General features: G+C 55.2%; 7 protein-coding genes across 7 annotated transcripts; 4 read left to right on the top strand and 3 right to left on the bottom strand.

Moving 5' to 3' along the window:
- Positions 1-4,672: 4,672 nt before the first annotated feature.
- CMQ_4446 (uncharacterized protein) lies at positions 4,673-6,589 on the top strand (the record flags this gene model as incomplete). The annotated part of the gene is made up of 1 exon (XM_014312602.1): positions 4,673-6,589. One exon carries the CDS (start codon positions 4,673-4,675, stop codon positions 6,587-6,589), a length of 1,917 nt encoding a protein of 638 aa, XP_014168077.1.
- A 729-nt stretch (positions 6,590-7,318) lies between these two features.
- CMQ_4263 (uncharacterized protein) lies at positions 7,319-9,563 on the bottom strand (the record flags this gene model as incomplete). The annotated part of the gene is made up of 3 exons (XM_014312419.1): positions 7,319-9,319; positions 9,379-9,427; positions 9,508-9,563. 3 exons carry the CDS (start codon positions 9,561-9,563, stop codon positions 7,319-7,321), a joined length of 2,106 nt encoding a protein of 701 aa, XP_014167894.1.
- Positions 9,564-11,683: 2,120 nt separating this feature from the next.
- Positions 11,684-12,500, top strand: CMQ_4363 (uncharacterized protein; the record flags this gene model as incomplete). Its single annotated transcript, XM_014312519.1, has 2 exons — positions 11,684-11,923; positions 12,003-12,500. 2 exons carry the CDS (start codon positions 11,684-11,686, stop codon positions 12,498-12,500), a joined length of 738 nt encoding a protein of 245 aa, XP_014167994.1.
- A 1,382-nt stretch (positions 12,501-13,882) lies between these two features.
- CMQ_4506 (regulator of gluconeogenesis) lies at positions 13,883-15,342 on the bottom strand (the record flags this gene model as incomplete). The annotated part of the gene is made up of 3 exons (XM_014312662.1): positions 13,883-14,935; positions 15,024-15,157; positions 15,210-15,342. 3 exons carry the CDS (start codon positions 15,340-15,342, stop codon positions 13,883-13,885), a joined length of 1,320 nt encoding a protein of 439 aa, XP_014168137.1.
- A 754-nt stretch (positions 15,343-16,096) lies between these two features.
- CMQ_4557 (sin3 complex subunit) lies at positions 16,097-19,073 on the top strand (the record flags this gene model as incomplete). Its single annotated transcript, XM_014312713.1, has 2 exons — positions 16,097-16,314; positions 16,376-19,073. 2 exons carry the CDS (start codon positions 16,097-16,099, stop codon positions 19,071-19,073), a joined length of 2,916 nt encoding a protein of 971 aa, XP_014168188.1.
- A 332-nt stretch (positions 19,074-19,405) lies between these two features.
- Positions 19,406-19,764, bottom strand: CMQ_4411 (mitochondrial intermembrane space translocase subunit; the record flags this gene model as incomplete). The annotated part of the gene is made up of 2 exons (XM_014312567.1): positions 19,406-19,610; positions 19,667-19,764. 2 exons carry the CDS (start codon positions 19,762-19,764, stop codon positions 19,406-19,408), a joined length of 303 nt encoding a protein of 100 aa, XP_014168042.1.
- A 569-nt stretch (positions 19,765-20,333) lies between these two features.
- Positions 20,334-22,187, top strand: CMQ_4496 (lysyl-tRNA synthetase; the record flags this gene model as incomplete). Its single annotated transcript, XM_014312652.1, has 1 exon — positions 20,334-22,187. One exon carries the CDS (start codon positions 20,334-20,336, stop codon positions 22,185-22,187), a length of 1,854 nt encoding a protein of 617 aa, XP_014168127.1.
- Between the last annotated feature and the right edge of the window lie 53 nt (positions 22,188-22,240).

Genomic DNA, 22,240 nt, shown 5'->3' with positions numbered 1-22,240 from the left:
GATGTTTCTACTCCGTATATCAGCATCCAACAGAAACTCATTTATTTGCATGTTTCACCTCGGGTCGCTTCCTCTGTCGATTCGTGCCCCATCCGTACACTTGCTGCCCCATTGCACCTGCCTGCGCCTTTTATTATTAATCCCTCGTATTGCAGGAGTGGGTTTTTGCCAGTTTTGGTGTGACTCCGTATCGCCCGACATCGTTTGCTTCGTATCGCGTCTTCTATTTCCCCCCCTCTCTTTCAATTCTTTTCCCGCCTCGCCGAAGACAGCCAGGCAGCCTCTCATTCGCCGAACCGTTTTTTTGTGGCATATGTCCCAAGCACAAAAACACAGAGCATGATGACCCGCGCCCCATCTCTGCCAAGCCGTCTCGTATTGGCGTGCACGCTACTTTTTATCGTGTGTGCGAAAAAGAACGGACGGAAAAAGTACGAGTACAGTACGAAGGAGCACAGTCAGAGAAGAGGGAGAAATACGACGTGTCAAGCCCCAGTACGAGCGCTCGTGCCCGTGTTTGTACGAAGAGCCCCATACTTTTGCAAGCTCAAGATCGCCGAGAGCTCGCCAATGGCCCGACAGGCCAATCGTTGCCATCTTCACCAACTCTGCGGCCAGCGGCCCACCATGCATCTACAGGCAGTAGATAGCGCAGAACGCATCAAGCTACTACGATGTAAGTATGTGCCCTGGCCTGCGATTCTCAAACACAGGAGCCCGAGAGGAAGCACTGGCAAGGGCCCAGAGTGGGATCGTGGCGTTGCAGCGCAAGACAAACAGACTTGCGTCTCAGAGCGCCGTTGTTCGTATCAATCGGTCTTTTTGAGTACGAAGTACGAGCAAAGTACGGAAAGTACGGAGCACAAAGTACTCGGTACCGCACGGGTGACTGACACCCCCTGCATTCCATGTGTGGAGGGTTGCTATTACTCCGTAGACGCTGAAAAGTCGCGTATCCACTGTCTGAACAATTCCATTTCGGCATGCCCTATGCACCATGGCAACCCAGGCTAGCTCAGTAGCCTCTCTTTCTCTCTTGTCTTGCCGTTGCCCCCCCCCCCAGTTTTCCTCTCTTTTCTTCGGCCCCTTGGCTTAGCACTTGTCTAGTACGAGACGGCCCATCCACCGCTCATATGCAGTCACCATTCCAAGGCTCCTCCACTCCCTAACCATGGCTTGTCTCGTCAAAGGCTGACGGTGGCGCCGCGCCAAGGTCTCCCTCAAATCTTTACCCCCCTCTCCCGCCCTAAAGCCAAACGAGGCCGTGGAAAGGGTGGGCCGCTGATCGGATACAGAGCAGAATAAGCATATATGTCCAGAGCCCTCCCGCTTTCCCTGCATATCTGAAATGTTCTTTCTTCTCTTCTCATTGGGACAATCATATCGTCGGCCTTAGTCGCCTTTTCCGTATCCTCGAGCTGCTATCACACACCGCCCACCACGACATACCTTCAACCTTCTCGCACTATGCAACCGCAAATGTTGCTTCCGGCCTTGTCGGCTGTGCTCGTCTCCATGGCTTCCTTTGCCCTTGCGACACCGGTGCCCTGCCCCGAGGTGAGATACCAGCCCGCTGTCAGGATAGTGCTCAGAGCAGACAGCAGCTAACGCCAGTGACACAGGCAACGATTGACATGATTCTGAACGGAAAACTGAGCCCAGATGTGTGCTGCAACTACGGCATCTGCAAGGGCGACGTCTTAACCAGGATCAGATGACCGCATGCATTGCTTCCATCATTTCTACTAGTAACCTCTCACAACATTTCGGCAGCGACAGCGGTTTTTTCTTTTATTGGTTTCTTTGGCATAGGCACGGGCGTTACTCATGATTCACCGGGCGAACGGTTTCTCCACGACAACAAGTAATGACACCAGTCTGCACGATCCTGTGCGCTTCCACGCTAGCTTCCTGGCATTCATGACGACGCCAGGGCACATCGTCGGCATCACTTACCGGTAGCAGGAGAGGTGGATGTCAAAACTTGCAGAGGGCTGTGGCCGGACAAAAGACGGCAGACAGCTAGTCCTTGAAATTCAAGGACTGGGACTCCATGGTGGTGCTGGACGGATATACGGGGCGTGTCTGGAAGACCGCACCCTAATGCTGGGATTTTCGTTGTTCCCATAATGTTTTGTATTGATTGACAGTCTGGTTATAGAGAAACGAAAAGGCACTCTTAAAATAACCTGCTGGCAGTTGGGGTACTTTCATAGCATTGGCAAATGTCCTGAATCATGGATAGAGTCAGGCTTCGAAAAAACCAGCCAGATCACGCATTTGAAACCTGAAACCATGAACTCGCAGTTCAAACCAGTCCCAGCACAAAGACTGTTTCACTTGTGAAAGCAGGGATGGACGTGAATGCAGAAACGGCCCAGGGCATGCGCGACGCAAGTGTAGAAAAAAAAAGTCTGTCGAAGTAAGGAGCGCGCTGAGCGGCCCGGCGACCCTAAGTGGTGAAACCGGGTCTGCGCTAGCCTGAAGAAGAAGGCGTGAGGGGGGAAGAAATTGGAGAGAAAGAAAGCAAGACAGCAGAGAAAGAGGCAAGCAAAATAGAGAAACAAAGCGACCAGGACAGGAGGGAGAAACCATCTCCACTTAGCAGCTAAGTAGCCTTGCATCGGAGCGATTCTGTTGGCGCGGTCAGAAAGCCGGCCGCTTCCCGAATGTCGCTGGCAGTTAACGCTATCAGCTGTCAGCCGAGTTTTTCCCATCAGAGGCCATGTATTTTGTCCGACTACATCCGCTCGAAAACGGTCGTGCTGTCGAAGACGATCTCGTGGCTGTTCTGGGGCCGTGTCAGCCGTGCCGAAGATGGCGTTCGGACAGATCATGCACACACTCCTTGACACACTCGACCATGATCTTCGGCTCATCCACCACTGATCCGTGTTGACGCCAGCATTCGCCACGGCGCCGCCTCCGTCGACCAGAGCCCCTGCATCTGGTTCTTGGCATACAGCAGATCACCCAGGTTTGGCCGGGCCTTGGCTACCAGCCCGGCATCTTTGTCTCAGCCAATGTCGCCATATACCCAACGGTCGCATGGGCCCGACACCGTGGATGCAGGAAAAAGGCTTGTATGTCGACGATCACACGTGCACAAAGGCGCCAGCACCAGCGCCACCGTATGGCCCGGTACCTCACCGTAGACTGCAGCCCGATGCTCGCCTGTCGTTCTGTTCCTGGTGTGATCATCCTGCTTGTCCGCTGCTTCTGCTCTCTAATCTGTATGCTTTTGGTCAGTATGGCGAAGGGAAGTCGAGGTTGGGACGGTTTCTTTGTTTCTTGGGTTTATCGTGTCAACCCTATCTCATCTCGAGATCTAGCAGCGTAACTGTATCCAGACTCTTTACGTCCCCTATCCGCGTCACTTATCTTGCCACGAATCAGATTTAAGTCCATTGTGTTATGTCCCTTGTCTTCAGACTGGGCCCGATATTCTTCTGTTTTGCCACAATTGTTCTTTCCTGCTTACCTGGCTTTGTCAGCCTTGTTCTTGCTCGGCCCTTTGTACTTGCTGATGTCTTTATCAAAATTTCCTCCCTTCAAGTATCAGCCGCCCATTCTCCTCCGTTGTCTGATGTTCTCTGCATCGTCTAAACAGCTGGCTGCTTGTTGGTGTCAAAGGAAGGGGATGTTGATGATTGCCGCCAGGTTCACTGGATGTGGATATGCTGAAAAATATATTTATGTTATCAGCAAGACGGGCAAGCTTGTTCATAGACTTAGACGCTTTGTCAAGTTGAACGAATGTCTTTCAGTGTAGTATTCAACAAAAGACATGCGAATATATCTACCCTGAGCCTTCGAGCTATCAAACCCCATGCAGTCTCCTTGAGCTCGGGACCATGGGTCCATCTTGAAAACGATATCGATAGTATCCAAGTTTCTACCTCACTGTGTTTTTTTGACGTGTCGTGACGCGTTATGTTAGCATAGAGATATTATATGTTCCATCATCCAGAGAACCCTCTGTTTTTGGCGTCGTCCCTAGCAGCTCAACAAAATCTGCATCTGCGTAGACTTTCATCTCTCGTCTACTATGGCCCACTGGTCTATCAGCTCTCGGTCGTTTTACACCTTTCTCGATAAGTCTACGCCCAGCCATTTCATCCCAGGTAAGGCCAGGTGACCTATAAAAAGGTGACTTTAACCGTGTCTTGCACACAAACGCGTCCTCTACCCCAGCCATGTTCCTTCCGGTTTCAATATTCAATTCACTTTTACCAAAGCAGAAGGAATTCGTATATTCCTCCCCCCTTCCACCTTTGACCCTCTCTCATCCACAATATTTCAACCTCAGTCTTCGACTTCAAGATTGTGATTCCATCAGCAACATCAACTGTAAGTCTTCCTTTTCTTCCTCTTCATTAGTATCTTCATTAGGATCTCCATCTGCTACCCTCGAAATAAAAAAAAGCCCTTCGGTATTACTTTCTTTCCTCTGCCTTCTCTCTCCTAGGTCAGGGACGATCAGGTACGTGAGATCAGACCAAAGAGAGTCAAGACCAGCATCTACTTCAAAGAAGTCCACCTTTCCATCGTCATTTCTTTTTCATTCATCCCATTTTCCCATCTCATTGCATTTCCATCTGCTCTTTAGGTCCCATGACAATCTACGCGGGTCTCTAATATCAAATATCATCCAGTGCATCAAGACTGCATCATGGATGACGGGTATAACGAGATCCCAACTGGGTATCGTCGAAGTGCTGTTGTTGCTACTCAAGGCCGGCCAGTCCGTCGCCTTGCTCATCTGCACTGCCATCACTATGTGGACAAGCCGTTTCCAGACCAAGGCAGAACTTGGAGAATTTATTACCACTTTCTCAAGTCACAGTACTCTGCCAAGCCCCTGAACGACTGGACAGACTCGGGACATCCAGTCAATAGCGACCACTTCAACTATCTCAGCAACAGCTACATGGACAGCTTGTCAAGCATCGGTGTCACGCAGCAAGCCCCGCCGTTCATCACACGTGCACCTTTTTCGTTGGTGGCTGACGAGAGGCTGCTCAGCAACACTCGTCTCTTCCGTTCCGATACGGGAGTCGACATGTCCCAAGAGGCTGCCATCACGCGATTCCTCAATCTGCCCTTTTTGGCCCGAAGAATCTTTCAGTTTTTGACCTACACTGATCTGATCTCCCTTGGCATGACCCGGGCTGTCAATTATAAGATTATTGGCAAGTCCATGAGCTGCTGGGACGTCTCCAACGCCGACTTCGGTCTTTGCAACCTATCGGATGAGCAAGCGGACATAGCTATCTTGAACCAGCGCTTCCATCCAGAGACCATCAAGGCCCGGGGCTGCCGCACCGAAGTCATGGCAACCACATCACGAACAGTGAACAAGCAAAGCCAGACTGACACTTTCAAGAATGTTGTTCAGCTTCTCCGCGCGACACACAACTTCCAGCACAACATCCAGGTGCTCCACCTTCACCGCATCCCCTTTGTTGACATGCGCATCATCGGCTCAATTCTTCACGCAGGGAATCTGCCAAAGCTTCAGGAGTTTGGCGTTTTCAACTGCGAGTTGATCCACTATGGGAACTCACTCGAATTGCTGGACATGATCAGGCAGCGTGAGCTTCACGGGGCTCGCCGTCTTGACTTCTTCGACTTCTTCCCCCGATACCATGAGGGTCCTGACGACATCAATCGAGAAGGCTCTTTTGGCGTCAGCTGGAACGATTCGGGCGTGGACACAAATGCGGCCATCTTTTCCTGGCTGCTCTTCCACACCATTCCACGGTGTGCTGTTCTCGGCTTTGACATGCTCGGCACCAACACATCGTTCCGGCGCTGGCTTGAGAAGCTTCCGCTTGAGGACTGGGCTCTTCCACGGATCCTCAGCCTCGGGTGCCCGCCGCCATCAAACACATTGGAGCTCAATAAACTGTACCCTCCCTTTGTAGACATGCCTGGCCAAGGAAACACTGGTGAGTACCTTGTCGACCTGTTCAACATCCTGATGCATAGCCGGCCGGAGCCAATCGCCAGAAATGCATGGGGTCTCAACCATATGTGTGCCTGGTGCTACGAATTCTTCCCGGGATTTCTGATGTCTACGGCGCAAACAAGCATGTGTGGTGGCTGTGCTATCAAATCCCATCTCACCCATGAGAAGGATCACTACAAGCAGCACAAACTCTCGGTCATTGATGCCTGGATTGGCATGTCGCAGGGGGCTTCGGGTGAAGGCAAGCCCAATCTGGGCGATCTCGGGAATTTCACTTGTGCGATGTCTCAGGTTCGCTTTGAACATGCGGCTCGCTTGGCCAACGAGATAGACACCATGCTCAACCTTGCTATCAAGGCAAACTGCATCCCTTCGGATCCCGAACATAATGCCTGGCGCATTGCCCATCGGCAGCACATTGTCGATACTAGAGATAGTTTCTACCTCTCGGCGTGCCTCTGGCCAGATCTGGGAACCGGAGATTTGCTGCAGTATTGCCCGCAGACCGAGATCGACGAGTGGAAAAAGAAAGCCGGTGATTGGGACGCGAAGCACATGCGGGAGAAACCAAACCGGTCTGTGAACAGCCGCGAAGGTGATGACGAGTCTGACGACTGATCCGGAGAGTTTTGTCGATGGATCAGATTGAAACCATTCACCTGTCTTTGCTTTGATTATCACCGCTGTGCTCGTCATCTTGTAGGCCAGGATGGGACAGCAGGGCCTGTATCAGTAATTGTTGGCGTCACCCCGAACCAAAAAGTCTGATCGATTGGTTTGTTATTGAGAATTTTGTTATTGCCGTTTTGTTTCTTCCTTTTGCGCCAGGGCCCCCAGATCGATACGGCATCGAAGATGATGCGCCCTTCAATTACGCAAAGTATGTAAGGCACGAAAGTTTTATTATTGATGTATTGACCGGATGTTCACGAAAGAGATGTGGGTTTTTTACGAAACCAAATGGGAAGTGATGGACATGTACAAGGTATAAAGTTGTTACAAGACGCAAAAGAATGTTAAACAGGTTAAACAGTATTACTGTCTGCTCTAGATATCGAGATGCGAGGCAGTCACCTCGATGTCTATTCCCTCTGTCGCTTCACCTGCTACGAAAAGCTCGGGAGCTAAATGCATCTGTGGTGAGGGCATGATTGTGTTTTGATTGCAAACAAAAGATAAAATTTCCCAGGAGCCAACCGCGGCTCCATCGCACCCTTTGCCCTCCCTGAAAACCCCCGTTCTCTCGACAACTTGAGCTCGGACCGAACGCTCGAGCAGTGAACATGAAAAAGTACAACAGTTTCCGTGCCCGAACGGCGTAACCTATCGAGTATTATCTAAAATCTCCTATGAGCTGGTAGAGGTGGACAATTTGGACGCCGTATCGTTCCCCTTGTTGGCCGGATTCTTCCGGTCCACCGCCATGGCCGTTGTGACTTGCTTTTTCTCTTCCATGGCCGCCGGCTCCTTTGCGGCCTTGTCCCTGGATGCTTCCTTTGCAGGTTTGGTCGCATCGGCCTCGGTGTCGGTGTCTGTGTCCATTTTGCTGCCTTCCTCCTCCTCCTTTAGCCTTTTCGTCGGGACGGAAGACCTGAGCGATTCCTCGGCCTCTCGCTTCGGTGTCGAGGCGCGGACTATCTGAGGATGTCCCACCGACGTCTCGGGCACTGCTTCGGCGCTGCCGGCCTCTGCTTCTGCTGCTGTCACCTTTTTCATAGTGGCTGCGTGGCGTCCAGATATGGCGGCGGCTGCCCCGGGAAGTGGCACTGCCTTTCGCCCCACGGCTGCCTCCAGGTCGATGCTGTGAGGGTCACTACCTCGATCCGGTTGGGGGCCCATGTCGGCAGCACCGATCTCGTCTGGTCCCCGTGCATGTGGCACCTCTTCCTCGTCCTCGTCCTCTTCTGTGGCCTGTGTCTCGCCATCCTTGCTTTTGGTTCCGGCTTCCTCCTGTTCGCTGGTTCCAGTCTCTTCACCCTCCACATCGGCCCCATCCTCGTCCTCATCCATACGACCGTGGAAGTGATTCTTGAAATTGTTGCCCCCTCCACCACCACCGCTGCCCCCAGCCACACCAGAGACGGCAGCAGCAGCAGCTGCAGCCCGGGCGAGCTGGCTCACCGGGACCACGCCAGCCTTCTGCTCCTGCCGCAAGAGCTCGCCTTGCGTAATGCCCCTCTGCTGCTGCAGCTGCACAGCCGCGGTCATTGCCCCGTGGCTTGGGATGCCGTTGACCGACACGCTGACAGTCTCGATGCTGCCCACGCCATTGGGTCCGTCAATGGTCTCAGTGCTCTCGGTGCGCACATGGCCTTCGATGCGGTGCGACGGTGACTTGTGCTGGCTCTGGCTCTGGCCCTGCGGGCTCTGCTGCTCTTGCAGTGACGACTGCTGCTGCTGTGACTGAGGCTGGGGCGACTGCGACTGTTGCTGGGGCGACGGGGCTGACTGCGCAGACAGAGTGTTGAGGACAAGACCTCCACTGATGATGATGCTGTCGCTGCCGCTGCCACCATCGCCGTCGCTGCCGATCATACCATCCCCGCTGTCGGAAGAGCTGGGCGGGCTCGAGCCGTCCGTGTGCTCGTCCCCAGAGCTGTTCGGTCGTGGCCGCAGCCAGGGAATGGGCGTGAGCAGGGCGCCACCGAGGGCCTCGTCGCTGCCGACGTTAAGGGAAGCGTTGGCGCTGTCGGTAGCAGCAGCGGCAGAGACGTCGCCGTTGGCGGTCGCGGCGGCCCCGGCGGAAGTCGAGGCAGAAGGAATGACGCCGTTGGCGAGCAGAGACATGGCGGACATGTCGGAAATGGCAGGCGGAAGCGGATACGTGTTGCTGCCACTGGTAACGGTGGCAACGCGGTCGACGGCATGCAGATAGGACGTGACGTTGCGGTAGTGCCGGCGCGGCGTCAGGATCAGCTCAGACAGGCGCTGGATAGTGTGGGGGGGATACTGGGCAAAGGTGGTGGTGAGGGTGGTGATGATGCGGTTGAGTAGGTCGGCGATCTGTACCGGCAGAGGCCCCTCGGCCTCCGTATGGGATGAGCCCGGCGGTGAGGAGACAGCAGGGAGAGCAGCAGCAGCAGCAGTAGCAGACGCAACAGGAGTAGCCGGCATGCCGGCCGATCTGCCATTGCTTAGATCTTCTGCTGTCTGGCTCAGAGCCGGTGTTGTGTTCTCCTTGTTCGCGTCCGGAGAGGGTGAAGCACCGTCCGAGGCCGGAGCAGCAGCGATGGCCACGTGCGCCCCATTTGCACCAGCAGATGTAGACGAACGCACGGGCGAGAGCGGAGACAGCTGTAGCGGTTTGGGGGGTGGAATGTTGGGTATGGAAAAGTCGTTGTGGGCAATCTGGAGAGATGGTCAGCCTTGGGGATCGATCACCCCGGAAAGAAGCAGAGCAGGCCTACCGTCTCCAGCCGTGAGACGACCGTGCAGAGCAGCCGTGGCCACACGGAGCTACAGAAAGGTTAACGCGAAAACGAGAGGGCGTCCACGCCGACGAGATGCCATTGGTCCTGCCTTGCAGCTCAACATACTAGTCAATGGCGCCGCCAGCAGCAAGCCTCTGCAGCAGGTCCTCGTCTGTGTCCATCGCCGAGACTGTGGCGACGACAGGATGGAGCGGAGAAGGTGCCGGCCAGGAGGAACCGAGGTGCTTCTGCCTCAGTCGAAAGCTGGCAGAGCGTAACGATGCAAGTGGCGAATGAGTCCAGGTCGGTTCTTGCGCCTACGACACGATCCGCCTCGGGTTTTTTGCTGCGTGTGGGCACGCGCGCACGTGGCCCGTGCACTTGCGATAAGCGATACGAGCTGTATGCAAACACAGTACGCACTGTATATGCACACGGGCCCACCTCGCCCGAGAAACGCTGGGACCAGGAATCCCGGCTGGATTGTTTGGAAACAATGCGCGAGAGCATCCCGGCGCTCATGCCACACGTACTCGAGCGTGCAGCGCAGTGATCGTGACCCGGTCGCAGCAGCTTCTTCGGCAGGCTGAGCCGTTTTTGGCGCAGGCTGTGCGCCCCGGGAACGAATGCGCACCGCCACCACTGGAGCTAGAACCATGCCATGCCGTTGCACCGCCTTGGCTAGCGGCCGTGGCCTTTTAGAACGGTCCCAACACTCCTGCGCTTCCCCATTCCAGCGGTGGGCGCCCTCATTTATGCCGGAGGCAGGCGGATTCTTGGCGCCGCTTTTTAGAGTGTGCGTTTTTCCACATGTACGGAGTACACGTACTTTTTTTGTTCCTCCCCCACGGTCTCCTGAAATATGTAATATTACGCGCAGTTCTCCTCGGCCGACCTTGCGAAATTTACCGTATTTCTTTTGGTTACGACGCCGCAAACCGATATTGGACAGTAAGGGAAGAAGAAGAAAAGAAAACAGGTCGTCTGCCACTTCTTAGCGCACACGTTGCTCTGCCGTTTTGTTCCTTTTTATCGTTGCGTCCTTTCCCTTTCCGATGTACGACGTATATCCAACTGCATATTACCTTCTGCCGTCCCCTGAACCCCTGTTTCCTGCCTCGAACACGCTTTCTGCGGCTGCGTTTCATCCTGTCAGGATCGCCAGGGAGAAAGGAGACAGTGCGCCTTACCATTACGAGAGTACGGAGTTCCACCGACAAGGTCACAGCTGCCTCGTGCGAAATCTTTCACTTTGCTAAAGAGGTCACACCCCTCTTTTCTATCGCTCTGGCCACCACGAAATATACTTGCTTTGCTCCGTACACACTCTTCGCTTTTGCTTCTCCTTCCTACCTTTCACTTACTTTTCTCTTCATCCTCTCTTTCGTCGCCTTTTTGTCCGCTCCTCGTATAGCGGCTATCCAGTCCCACTTTTTGACAACTATTTCGCAACTGTTCCGTCTTACGCCAGAAACCGTTTCTCATCTCTCAACTGTCGCTTCCCAGTAATCGCTCTCATTCGTTCACTTTTACCTGTCTCTGACATACGAAGTCAACACATCGCTTCTCACGCCGCCGCCACGCCCTCCGCCGTTTCTCACGTGCCACGTCACTCTCGCGCATCCAAATTCCCATCCTGGTTTCGATAAGGTCCTAGCTAGGGCTGTTCAGCCGTACTCTAAACAAGCGCCACCAACAGTCACCCTTCCACACCGAAGGGGCTCGTACGGAACGTACGCCAAAACCAACCTATCTACAAAACCCCCCAGATTGCCCATCCTGGCGCCCCGACGGGATTACCGGCGGTCTCTCCGTCCCAACCGCAGGCTATCTCAGCAATCCCTGACCAACAGTGGCTACTCCTTCCCCGACGACGTTGCACCTTCCGATCCCATTCCCGATCCCAAGCAATCAGTACGGCCAGGCATGCTAGAGTTTTTAAGAAACAAATGGGCAAAGGCCTTTTTTATTACAACAGCCGTTCAGGCCATCATCTGCCTCACTTTTGAAGCGTATGCCTCGTGCTCCTGTTCTCGCTTTTCTTGCGCCTCGCTCTTGTCTTGCTAACTCAACATGCAGATATATCTTCGCCCAATTCGAAATCAATGTTTCTCAGACCCTGGACAATGACAGCCAATACAGTTCTTTTTTCCGCTCCATTCCTACCTACCTGACACTCTTCATTTTTGCTTTCTTGTATGAGTGCGTCCTCGTCTGGGATGCCCTTCGTCTGAAGAACACGATTCAAGTCATCGGAGTCTGCATCGCCAACGTGGCTTTCCTTATCTACACTGCCATTCAAATGGAGCAGATCGAACTGGCCATCACCAAATTATCGACAATCGGTGCTGTTAAGCAATTCGAAAAAGGCACTCTCTGGAGCCAATGTCGTCCCTACCTCATTGCCATCCCATGCATCATTGGCCTCGCCACTGTATTTATGGGCTTCATTGCGTGGAAGCTGTACCAAGCTTTTGCATGGGACATCCTCAAGCAGATTGGTGCCGACCTTCGGATGAAGAAGCGCTTCCTCCACTACCAGGTAAGCGCATCCTCAGTCGTCGCATATGCCGATACCGTTCGGCCGGTCGAGTTCTAGGTGCTGACTACGGCTGTCGCAGATCTATATCGCTCTTCTGAAATTTGACTTTTTCTTTTTCCTCGGATTCACTGTGCAATTTCTCGTCATCGTCACCGGTAAGACCGACATCGAGTTCGGCCTGACTGCTGCGGCCATTCCCCTCACCATTGTCATCCTGCTCCTAGGCGCCTACTTCACGCGCAACGAGATTAAGGTCGGCATGATTATAAGCATTGGTCTGTATGTGTGCAGCTTGGCTTGGTTTTTCTTCAAGCTCGTGCGCATCTACGAACCCGGCTACAGGAACCACTACGAGGCTGTGCAGAAGTCTCTGACTGCTTTCGCTGTCCTTGCCATTATTCTGATTATTTTGACGATCACCAACGCCTTCATTTGCATGCACAACTTCGGCAGTGGGCTCAAGAGCCATATTCTCCGCAGTGATGCACCCGACGAAAAGGTTCAGTATGTCAACGACACCATTGGTCTTAACGACATCAAGCCTACGGCATTACCTACCCGTATGACGATCGATTAGACCGCCCCCCCCAAAAAAAAACTGCTTCTGTTCTCTTAGTTTTTCTTTTGTGAAAGCCTGTGCAATTCTCTACGCCATTCGCTGGACAAAGCGTGGTGGATGCCCGGGAGGCAAAGGGAGCACGGCAAGATCTCGACCCCCCGCTGGTTTTAGTCAGAGAGCAGCTCTCCGCTATCAATACTGTACACATTTGCTTTGTTTTCGCTTTACTCTTTACACTCTGCACTCTATGGAGTCCACACCTCGCCTTACCTCCTTATGACTTCATGATGGATGGGACACGCTCGCCCGCGGAGACAGGAGCTCACATGACAGAAGCGGGCGAGCCGTTTTCGTTTTTCTTTTCGTTTTTTGTCGTTGCTATTTTCCTTATCTCGTGTACGTTCACTATATATCCCATTCTCTTGTATTTGGGCGTTTTTATTTTACAGGGCCGGAAAAGGACATCGGATATCCTGTTACTTGTAGTTTGTTTTGGTGGTCTAGGTGAAAATATAGCCATTGGGCAAGTTAAAATCTAAGAACACTCCATAACCAATGTTTAGTCTTGCGGCGTGTAGCGAGTAGGGCATGTGAATTTCTGTCCAGGTGGTGCTAAATAGGAGGTTGCGCAATGCTTATTGTTAAAGTCAAAGATATCACGTACACCCACCGAACAAAATAGGGATAGGATTAAACTTAGTTTCGATTGAAGTTCCTTTACGCACAGATAATCCCAGATGCGCCCTTGTAACTATTTCTGCACCAAGAAGCAACGAGCAAAACTCACAGGTGTACTGAAAACCCCAACAACCGAAAAAAATGGTCTTAATAGACAAAGACCGCCCATCCTATTTGGACTGCTCTGCTCCTAAAGTGGTTGTAGAAGAAGAGCGAGTTTGCGATGAAATGGTCCTCCAGTCACAGTATAACAGTGCTCTTCTTATATTTGAAGGACGACAAAAAAAGGCATGTACTTCAGGATGACAAGTTCATCAGTCAAGGTGATTTGAGAGTCTCTGAAGAGAACTTAGCATCCGTAGGCGTCCGACAAGGGGGTAGAGTAGAAAGTGCTCAGCATCCTGAGAGTATTCCGAATATTCCCTTTACCCAGTGCTTTCGTATGAGTAGTTGGAGCACGGCCACTACGACAGATAGGAAATGGCCACTTGGAATATTATACGGGTGTACGAATAGACGAAAGCACAGAGCTGCAGCGTGATGGGTCGTAAGAATAGGGTACACGCATATACTCGTCCCTTGAGATCGCTGGAGACGGCAAAAGGCCGGCGCCGTTTAGAGGGTTTGTAATGAAAACGTTCACACCAGACGATCATGCAGGAGAATCCCGAGGACATACTTTCCGAGACAGAAATGTCTTGCCATTTGCAAAGGATGACGTTTTACAGAACAATCTGGCGTGCATCCTTGAGATGACCCTCCATAGGGCAATATGGGCACTTGAATTTGGAGCCCTTAGCCAGATTCCGAAGCGAGTCGTGTGCCAAGACGTGACCACAAGGAAGTCGCATCGGCGGATTGTTTTCGGTGGTCTGCTCCTTTGATACAGGGCAGACGAATATAGAGTGGTAGAGCATCGATTCTGGTAGCGGTGTTTCAAAGGCCAGCTCGTTGGCCGTTGTCCACTCGGTACGTTTGCTTCGGGTGGCGCCAATAAATTTGATAAGTCGCGGAAGCGCAATCGTTCCGGCCGTTGCGGCAACGTATAACGGTGATTCTGCCGACAGGCCTAGCAGGGAACAGAATTCACGTGTAAATGTGACAGCGACCTCGTCAAAAGCAAACGTGGTCTCAAAGACGTTGGCATACGGCGATTCCTGGATGTTGGAAGCGAACACCAAGGCCGCTGCCAAGCGCTGGATCTCACGCAGATGCCGATCTTGAAAGCGGCCAAAATTGTCGCGGGCGTACTGAAAGGCCGCCCTGAAATCGCCAGCGATGCCAGCGGTCAGATTGGAATCGAGCTCGGTCTGGCCTTTAGACGTCTTGGCTAGCCAGATGAACTGCAACTTGCACAGCTCGAACTCTAAATTTGAGCCACGTGATTCCAGCGCCTCCGAGTTCGTTTGAGCCCACTGTATGGCCGGGCCGAGGTTGTGCGCCTTGATCGCCTGTAGGATGGTGTACATGCTTTGAAATTTATCCTGAAGTTCGAGAGACTCGATCTGTGTAAAATTGGAGACGGAAGATCGCGACGCCGTAGTTATGTCGGCGCTTTCGCCGGTTGTGCTTGCGTTCGCCATGTCTGTATCCGCATAATCGTCAGCATGGGATGTCGTCGCTACGCACGCCATGTCTCGGGCCTCGTCCATGAATATCCTTGCAACGTCGAAGTGACCTTCGCGCAGAAGATGCATCGCAATGGCTCGGTTGATGAGAGCCGGGTGTTCTGCCATGACATCGTGGTCGGTCGGAAGGTTGGTTACTGGGAAAGACTGCAGGCGTTAGCAACCAGCAAGCTCTCGGCATAGGGGAGGAAATGCATATGTAATGTTGCAGTGTCAGGCCATATGGTGAACGTACTCGGTCAAGGGCCTTTCCAAACTCTCGCTGTGTCTTGGACACAGCTTTCAAGTCATTGTTGACTGTTTCGAACCCCTCTTTAATGGGGTTCTGAAGCTTCGTCAAGATAAGACTGGCGGCGTGGGGATCTTGCTCTGCAAGAAATAATTAGGACATAATATATTAGAGGACTGCCAAGCGTCCTACCTGAAGCGATTTGCTCTCTTGCTTGCAAAAGCCGAGCAATGATCTTGTCAACATCATTTACCGCAGAAGAGAGCCGAGCTTTCCGTGCAACTTGGGAGAGCTCTGCCCGCAAAGCGGGCATCTTGTCGGCCATTGTGCTGGTATTTTGAAGGGGGGGGGGACTCTCGTCCCGGCTGACTTCGAAGGGACGAAAAACACGAACTCGCTGCGGAGGTGGACGGGGTAATCGTATGCTTTTCTTGGGGGTGAAGCTATGCCTGAATGAGACTGTCCGCTATCGCTGATGACGGCTGAGTATGCTTCTTGTCAAGGCGGGTTGGAAGTATATCAAGACATGTATGTTCGTTGCTTTACTATGGCATGGCGAGAGAAACGAAGCGGGGAGGTCAGACCAGTGGACGCGGAAATGTACTGGAGAAACAAAAGAGAACCTGCGAGCAATATAAGATACAGTGAGGTCTAACGACCGTGCATTATCGCATGGTAACATATACAGGCGTGACCCACTATTAATCAGCTTTGCGGCACTCACGTGCTAATCCAACTGGTCCGACCATAAATAAGCTGGCCTAGTCAATTGACCAGTTGTTCCAGCGATGACGCAGCGCAAGTCACATGGCCCAATAGAGCATAGAGCTTCAGGGAAGCTGCACATTGCATAACGGCACAACATCCCCCTTTCCTTCGCGAAGCCAGCGAGGTCTGAACTTATGACGCCAGAGAAGTAACCCGAACGACGAACCCCTGATGATGAGCACTAGCTGGGCGAAACGACCAACATCGACGCCACAGCAGCTGTTGCCGTCGCGGTTGATCACGACTTGACGTGCTTCGATACTCTCTACCTTGTCCCTTGAGCCATTCTTGTCGCCCCTGGCTTGACGACCATGGCATTTCGCTTTGCCATTCCGATGTCCCAGGCAACGGATGGGAAGACCAACCGGGATGAGGACGGTCTAACAAGCCAACTGGCGGCTGGCCGCAATGCGGCAGACATTACGCGCCAACCGTCTCCGGAGCCGAGGCAGCTGAAGAACAAAGCGTCAAGCTCGGACGACGCCCACCGGCGCCGACACATTGTTACGCCGGACCCGGTGGCTCTGATGTACGTCTATAGCTCTGGGCTGGCGGCGTTGCCTTTCCAAGTGTCCTGCTGACGTGGCCAGGTATCTGGAAGGGGATCCTTCTGTGAGCATAGTCGAACGGCGAATCAGCCTCGAGGGCTACGAGCTATACCTTGTCGAACAATGGGCATGCTCCCGGCAGTCGCCCACGCTCGTCATCTCGACGTACACGGGCGATCCAAACCACTCGGTTGTTGTTGGAGTGCTTTCTGCACCGGCAGATGAGCAGGAGCGGTCGCCACGGCTGCGCATATACTTCAGGGCCATGCAGCAGTATCATGCGCGTCCCAAGGAGACGCCCTTTGGCGAAATTATGGCGACAAATTTGAGCAGCTTCCCGTCTGCCTTGACGGTCATTGCGGTGCCGGATGGCGATCTGAGAAAGCATCGGCAGGACTTTATCGTCAACGAGGACCTGAAGCGACTCGGCTGCTCCGGGCGGTCGGCCCTCACTCTACTCCCGCCAACACGGGCGACCCAAGAGACGTTCTTGTCACTGTACAAGACGAGCGACAAGATACCCTTTACAGAGTCGGTGGTGGAGTTGATAAAGTTATGCCAGACTGCTTTGTGCATATTCGGGATGCTCGGCATACAGTACATGGACGGACTTCTCTGCGACCTGACGGAAAAGGCGATCAATGACTGGTGGACGGAAATTGGGGCAGAGTGCTACAACGTCGAACCAGCAGACGGCATCCTCGGGCCTACTACGGTGGCGGCTCTTCTCGGCATGCTGATGGGCGCGCGAAACCGGCTGGCCTGGTATGGGGCGCCGGTAACCAAAGATGTCTTTGATATCGAGCAGACGAGCAAGGGCATTGACTACTTTCAAAAGGCACACAAACTCAAGAGAACACGCCGTCTCGACCACCTGACACTGCGGAAACTTCACAGCGTGACAGCGAAAGCTGCGGCTGGTGAAGTGGGCTGGGGCGTGCAGAAGGCAGTCAAGTCTACGGTCGAGGGCTTTGGCGGCAAGCGTGGCGAGCTTGTGATCGGCATGGTGGGCGGCAAAGACAAGGGCAACATCGGGGACATTGAAACGGTTGATATTGACAAGTTTATCGGCCTGATCTACAGCGAACGGCCAAAGTGGCTATGGTACGGAAAGCCGCGGAGGACGGCAGCGACGACGTCCTCGGGGACGGACTATCGGATAGAGAGCGACAATCTTTTCAGCAAAGAGGAGGGATCGGCACCGAGCAGCCGACAGGGGCTTCCCCAGAGCCAGGAAGTGGAGGAGATTGCAGCGGCGGAGGCGGACAACGCAGTGCAGAAACGGGAAGACCGGTCGGCGGTGTATTTGGGCGCGGTGCCCGAATCGGCAGTTAGTATCAACGACAGTCAGGGCGACAAAGACCGAGACCGGGATCCCAGGCGGCGGACGGTGTTCAAGAGTGTGGCGGGAAGAGTCAGCGATGCGCGGTCAGGCTTGGGACGGATACGAGATGCTGTTGGTGGCGGTCTTCGTGGCCATGCGAGTCGGACATCACGCGACGAGGCGCCACTGGGCGGATCTGTGGGACCAGGCACGCTGACGGCAGCATCTCTGTCTGGCCCGACGGCATCTGGTATTGCGAGCCTGGCGCAGTCGTCTGCGGTACTCTCCAGCCCAGTGCTGATCAGCCGTGCGTTTACGTGGAAGAACAAGCCGGAAGAGTACGCCAACGTGTTCCGGAGAGGAGGAGAAAAGGAACTATCGGCGACCAGCCTGCCGGAAGAGGAGGGAGCAGCATGGACGGACGGGGGGCGGCTGCTCGACAGAAGCACATATCCAGACCCAGAGGATCCACAACAGGGCCTCCCGTGTGTGGCAAGCCCGTTGGTCATGACGCATCGACCATCAGTTCCTACGTCCGGAGCGGTGTCTGGGCTGAGGACATTTGCACGAAACAGGACAAGCCAAGTGTGGCGTGGGATGGCAGCGACGACGGCAGCATCAGTGGCAGGGTCAGTTGCAGACGAAGCGGACCTGCAGGGGCCGTTTCTCGAGGCGGAGCGAACGGTTGGAGCGGAGGTGGTCGGGCTGCTGCGTCGCCACAGCATCGCGGGAGGCTTTCTGTCACGATGCGAAGAGCGGCGACAAGTGGAGGCGAACTGGCCGCGACGGCTGTCGTTTAGCGTTGCAGAGGAGGCTGTGCTGGGATGGGAGGAGATCGTGTCGGGCGTGGCCTCAGCGGACTCGGCAGACTTGGAGGAAGCCGAGGAAGCTGAGGACAGGGAGGCGGACGGGAGTGCAGTGGAGCGGATGGTGTCACGACACATGGCATCGCTGACGCTGAAGAGCAGCCTGTACGGGCAGATGCGGTCGGTGAAGGGGGGGCTGGGGCTGTCGGTGACGGAGCGGATTCTGGGGCTGGAGGCGATCGACGACGCGTACGCGCAACAGGTGGAGGAGGTGCAGAGTATCTACTTTCAGCTGTCGGAGGCGTGTGAAGGGGTGCAGCGGAGCAGCCAGGAGCTGCTGGGGATGGAGCGAGCGCAGGCGTCCGAGGCAATTCGGGAAGTGGAAATGTTGACGGCCAAGGTGGAGTACGAGATTGGGGCGCTGATATCGCGGGTGCAGGAGGTGGAGGAAGGGGTGCGACAGTTTGCCGAGCAGGTGGAAGGGGTGGAGCAGCGGGCAGAAGAGCTACAGAAGCAGCTCGAGACCGAGAGTTGGCTGCATTGGCTGGTGCGCACGCTGACGGGCATTGGGACCGGGCCTAACATTATCCAGGACCTGCGGCCGTCGTAGGAAGTGTAGTGTGGTGTGATGGTGGTGTGTGTTGGTGTGTGTGGTGTTGTTAAGGTATTGTGTTGTGTGCGTTGTGTTGGTGGTAGTTGTGTTCCGTTGTTTTGTTCTGCATAGCCAGGAGTTCACAGCCAGTCACCAAGTTCACAAGCTTCATCAATCCTTGTAACCATTGTCTTTATCCGTTGCCTCAAAGATTCTGCCCAGCCAGCAAGAAAGAAAAAAAGCAACGGCATCTATGAAGAGGGAGGAGGTAGTATACAGAGATGGCAGAATAGCTGTCATCATAAAGTGTGGTCGGGGCTGCCGGCCACGGCATGGTGCAGGTGACCACGCTATGCGCCGAAGCCGAAGCCAGCACCGCCAGGCGCGGCACCGCCAGCACGCTGCTGGGCCTCTTTCTGCATCTGCTCCGAGATGGTCATGTGGACGGAGAAGAACTTGGCGGCGCAGCGATCGAGGCAGACGCTCTCGCCCTTGTTGAGCTCGCCCTCGCGGTACTCGCCCGGGACGCACTTGGCAGTGCAGTTCTTGACGAGGCTGTCGTCATCAGCAGGAGTCCGACCAGGGCCGAGAACAAAGAACGGAAGACCTACCGGTTGTGCATGTCGGCCATCATCTTCATCTCGGCCTCGACGGCGGCGATCTTTTCGGCCGACGTCGGCTGCGGCCGGCCAATGCCAAAGAAGGACATGTTGGGCGTAAGAGGGCGATGGGAGGCGGCTGGATGGGAGGCGGGCTGCGGGTGCGCAAGAGAGTCGGCCTTGGTCCTGTCGTCGTCGTCTTGGGCTGGGGAAGGGCACTGACGTTTGGATGGCTGTACAATTTTTCTCGTCCTTGGCCCGGCTTTCGGTGGGGCTTCTTCGTAGTGGTGGAAGCTGATTGGCTGTCGGTCTGAGAACAGGGCCCCACGTATAAAGAAGGTTTTTTTTTTCATTCTCTGCAAGCTTTCGCACGGCCAATCGAGCTGTCCTTCTCCCACAACAACAGCAACATCTCTTTCGGTGCGTTTGGTCTACCCTCTTCACCTCTCTCTCACGGTCCTGGAAGTGTATATGATGAACCATGTAAAACATTAGAACCGTTGCGACTGACGTGGCTTGCCACGCATGATCACAAAAGCCAAAATCTCTGAATCTTTCCTTCCTCGTTCCCTTTCTGTCCCACACACTGCAGCTTTGGTTTCCGTGCACGGCCGCTAACCTGGACGTCGCAGATGTGTGGCAGTGTGTGACGACTGCGATGACGATGAACTCAGGAGCCATGTCGGGCCTCGGTTTTCTGCGGCCGTATGCGGCCCAGAGTCTGCGGCCAGTGGTGCCGACGAGCCGTGGCCGGACGGCCTACCTGCGGCTGTACCAGTCCATGTGCAGCAGTACGAGCAGTCCGAGGCAGAAGCAGAAGCAGCAGCAGCAGCAGCAGCAGCGGCAGTACGATGTCGGATGTAGGCGGCGACGGCCATACGGCACAGCAGCTGGCGAGGGTACGGAGCAGGAGTCGACGACGGAGCTGCAGGACCGATCAGCCATTGCGCTGCGGGTGCAGGAGCTGCGGGAAGCGGACGCGCTGCACTACCCGCGGTACGAGCCGGTGGTGGCGCGGCAGTCGGTGCCGGTCTTCCGAGCGACGTTTGCGGGCGTGACGGAAGATGGAGAAGCAGCAGAGAGCAGACGAGTCGAGCTGAGCGGCCGGGTGATGTCGGTGCAGCGTCTAGGGGCAAAGCTCGTTTTTCTGAAGCTGCTGGACGAGGGCGAGCAGGTGCAGGTGATGTGCAACCTGCGACAGCTCGCGGACGGAGAAGACGAAGCAAAAGGCAGCAGCCAAGCGGTGACACCAGCAGCTTTCAAGACGGCAGCACGGCTGCTGCAGCGCGGCGACCACATCGCGGTGACGGGACGGGCGACACGCACGGCGACGGGCGAGCTGACGCTGGCGGCTGACCGGCTGCCCCGGGTGCTGTCGCCGGGCCTGGCGCCGCTGCCGACGCGACTGCTCGACGGCGATACGCGCGCACAGCGCCGTCACATGGATCTGCTGGTCAACGTCGACGGCGCGGCGGCGGCGCTGCGGCTGCGGGCCCGCCTTCTGCGGGTGCTGCGCCGCTTTCTCGAGGCGGCCCGCTTCGTCGAGGTACAGACGCCGATTCTTGCGCCGCTGGCCGGCGGCGCTGTCGCGCGTCCTTTTGTCACCGGCATGACCACAGCCGGAACGGCGGCTGGGGCGGCGGCGCTGAGCTTACGGATCGCGCCTGAGCTCTGGCTCAAGCGGCTCGTCGTTGGCGGCCTGGACCGTGTCTTCGAGATCGGACCCTGCTTCCGCAACGAGGGCATCGACACTACCCACAATCCCGAGTTCACCATGTGCGAGTTCTACGCCGCCTATTGGACGCTGCCGCGGCTGATCGCCGAGACCGAGCGGCTGATGGCACAGCTGGCCATAGCGGCCGAGGCAGAAGCGAATGCCAAGACGGCTCCGTCTCTGTCCATTGGCCTCTGTGCAGCTGGCGGCCCGTTTGTGCAGCTCGCCTTTGTGCCGGCTCTCGAGGCCGCCCTGGGCTTGGAGCTGCCCGACCTCGAGCGGCCCGACGCTTATGCGCTGCTCCGGGAGCGCCTCCCCCGCAGCGACAACCGTGCTGTAGACGCTGTCGGCTTTCCCCCCGGCGACACGCTCGCCAAGCTGCTCGACCGTCTCGCCGGCTGTCTGCTCGAACCACGCTCGGCTGCCGATCGCGACGGACCCCTCTTCATCACCCACCATCCCGCCTGCATGTCGCCGCTGGCCAAGAGCCTCGTCTGTCCGCTCACCGGCCAGCGCGTTGCCGCCCGCGCCGAGCTCTTCGTCGACGGCCGCGAGCTCGCCAACATGTACGAAGAGGAAAATGACCCGGCCGAACAGCGCCGCAAGATGGAGCAGCAGCTCATCGCTCACGACCAGGACCATGATGCCATGGCCGTCGACGAAAACTACATTGCCGCCCTCGAGTCTGGCTTGCCGCCCACTGGCGGTTGGGGCTGCGGCGTTGAGCGTCTCGTCATGCTCTTCTCTGGCCAGCGCCGCATCGCCGACTGTCTCAGCTTCGGGACCCTGCGTCACGTGGTCGCCATGTCAAAGGGCTAGTGTGGCTGTGCTGGCTGTAATTCTCGTGTAACGTACGGAGTCCTCTGTAAATC

This window comes from Grosmannia clavigera (assembly GCF_000143105.1).
Source record: "Grosmannia clavigera kw1407 unplaced genomic scaffold GCSC_97, whole genome shotgun sequence".
Lineage (NCBI taxonomy): Eukaryota > Fungi > Ascomycota > Sordariomycetes > Ophiostomatales > Ophiostomataceae > Leptographium > Leptographium clavigerum.
The sequence above is the reverse complement of the archived record's forward strand: the minus strand, read 5'-3'. Positions and strand labels throughout refer to the sequence as shown.